We start from the raw sequence: 2,500 nt of genomic DNA, 5'->3' as shown, positions 1-2,500 counted from the left end.
TTTCACCCCAGCTCTCGCTCACCAGCGCCCCCTTGCCTGCTCAAACACAACCTCTGAATTCTGCACGGATTCAAACCTCATCCAGGACAACAAGGACGCAGTGGGAATGCGCCGAATCGTTTGAACGATTCCCAACGAGTCCAATCTTCATCGTTCTCATTATTGTGAAGTTCCGCAGTACCTGAATTCTGGACAACTGCTGACTGACACTGATATCAGTGAAGGCAACACCTGTGACAGTACCTGATCCACACACTTCTGCATTCAGGGCTAATAAAGACCCGCGAGCCGTCGCCTGAACTCGGTCCGGGCAAAAGCAGACTCACTTTTGCTGGAAGTCCTTGAGGAGCTTCTTGGCCTTGTTGTATTTCTTCTCCAGGGTCTGGTACTGGCCCTGCGCCTCCTTCAGGTGCTCGTTCACCGTGTGGCACAGCGTCTGCGCCTCGATCCAGTAGCTCTCCAGCTTCAGCATGCGCTCCTTGTTGTCCTCGATACTCTGCTTCAGCTGCGTCTTCTCACGCTCCCAACGGGACTTCTCCTTCTCCACCGCCGCCAGCTGCAGCCGCAGAGAGATAGAGGGAGAGAGACACATGAAGGGAGAGAGACACATGGAGGGAGAGAGGGGGAGAGAGACAGGGAGAGACAGATGGAGGGAGAGACAGGGAGAGAGACAGATGGAGGGAAAGACAGGGAGAGACAGATGGAGGGAAAGACAGGGAGAGACAGATGGAGGGAAAGCCAGGGACAGACAGATGAAGGGAGAGAGACAGTTGGAGGAAGAGGGACAGATGGAGGGAGAGACAGGGAGATAGACAGATGAGGGAGAGACAGGAAGAGAGACAAATGAGGGAGAGACAGGGAGGGAGACAGATGGAGGGAGAGAGACAGGGAGATAGACAAATGAGGGAGAGACAGGGAGAGAGACAGATGGAGGGAGAGAGAGGGAGAGAGGTAGACAGAGGGAGTAAGATGGTGAGAGGCAGACAAAGGGAGAGAGACAGATGGAGGGAGAGAGACAGGGAGAGAGACAGACAGAGGGAGTAAGACGGAGAGAGACAGATGGAGGGAGAGACAGGGAGAGAGACAGATGGAGGGAGAGAGACAGGGAGAGAGGTAGACAGGGAGAGAGACAGACAGAGGGAGAGAGAGTAAGACAGAGGGAGAGAGACAGACAGAGGGAGTAAGACAGGGAGAGAGACAGGAAGAGAGACAGATGGAGGGAGTGAGACAGGGAGAGAGAGAGAGAGACGCAATAGGGGGGAGGGAAGGTTGTGATCAAGAGACAGAAGGACAGGGAGGAGGGGGTGGTGAAGACCAGGGAGGGGGCGTGAGTATCAGTCATCCATTTAACTCAGCACACAAAGACCAACCCTGGGGATTTTCTAACGGTCATAGACTGAAGAGGTCTTTTTGAATTACATGCTTTGTACACATAATCTTCACATAATGTAAATATGTCAACAGCCGGCAACCATACTGTCATCCTTGTTTTAACAAGAGACAAACATAATAGTCCATAATCCAGCAAAATCATCCGCTGACACGACTTGTGGATGGTTCAGAAGTCTGCTGTCTGACATGAGCATATTGGCTCAGGATGAAAATCAGATGACAAAGCAGGATGGCAGGTTAGGCTGACACAAGTAAGAACTGACTTAGCATGGCCAGCGTGAGCTCTGTGAGATACGGGACACAACAGGACAACAGAAGAGACCAGAACCGCAACACGTATGTGTCACGTGCAGCTGTGTGAGAGGGTCACGGGCTCTTACCTTGTTCTTCAGTTTCTGGATCTCAGCCTCGGTGACACTGTGCTTGATCTGCAGCTGTGGACAAAGAGAAGGAGAGCAGAAAGAAAGAGAGGGAGAGAGGTAGAGAGGGAATGGGGGGGGGGGGGGGGGTGAGAAAGGATGAGAGATTGTCCAGGAAAGAGACAGAGCACACTGTCCAGGGACATCCTCTCCCTCCCACAAGGAGACAGAGAAGTGCAAGAGAGAGGACAAGTGACGGATGCACCATGGGGAATTAGAGAGAGGGAGGGGAGGGAGGAACAGAAAGGGGGAAGAGAGAGAGAGAGAGAGAGAGGGAGAGATGCAGAGAGCAAGGGATATAGAGGGAGCGAGTGGGATGGAGAGAGAGAGAGAGAAAGAGAGAGAGAACCCCTCTCCCAATATCAAGAGCAAGAGTGATCCTCAACACTGGGTAAGAAGTGTAGCACAGGAGATGAGGTGGAAAGAGGATTTCCTCCTAAAACAGTGTCGGCTCCGCACGCACGATGGCACGGACCGTGAAAAGGCATGGGCGTGCACGTGGTGGGCGTGCACGTGGTGGGCGTGCACGTGGTGGTCTCTGATCTGTGTGAGTTTGCGGAGTTGAAGGCTCGGCTCTGTGGCCTACCTCGCGGAACTTCTGGTAGAGCTTGTTGGCGTCCAGGTCCGACGGTGAGATGATGTCTTCGTTTTCTGGTAGGTCGAACACCTCGATGGTCACGTCCTTGTCC

At 53.2% G+C, this 2,500-nt stretch overlaps 1 protein-coding gene across 7 annotated transcripts in view; it reads right to left on the bottom strand.

Annotated features, from left to right (window-relative positions):
* Window positions 1-2,500, bottom strand: part of ppp1r9a (protein phosphatase 1, regulatory subunit 9A) — a 39,277-nt gene that overhangs the window by 11,688 nt on the left and 25,089 nt on the right. For all 7 annotated transcript variants that reach the window (XM_077008796.1, XM_077008795.1, XM_077008799.1 and 4 more), the window contains exons 7-9: window positions 2,398-2,500; window positions 1,773-1,826; window positions 327-556 (exon numbers count right to left, since the gene is read on the bottom strand). The exon at window positions 2,398-2,500 is cut by the window's right edge and continues 50 nt beyond it. In XM_077008796.1, coding sequence (XP_076864911.1) covers window positions 327-556; window positions 1,773-1,826; window positions 2,398-2,500 — 387 coding nt within the window. The remainder of the gene's footprint in view (window positions 1-326; window positions 557-1,772; window positions 1,827-2,397) is intronic.

Source organism: Brachyhypopomus gauderio, chromosome 6 (genome assembly GCF_052324685.1).
Source record: "Brachyhypopomus gauderio isolate BG-103 chromosome 6, BGAUD_0.2, whole genome shotgun sequence".
Lineage (NCBI taxonomy): Eukaryota > Metazoa > Chordata > Actinopteri > Gymnotiformes > Hypopomidae > Brachyhypopomus > Brachyhypopomus gauderio.
Note: the sequence above shows the minus strand (reverse complement) of the source record. Positions and strands in the feature narration are given on the sequence as shown.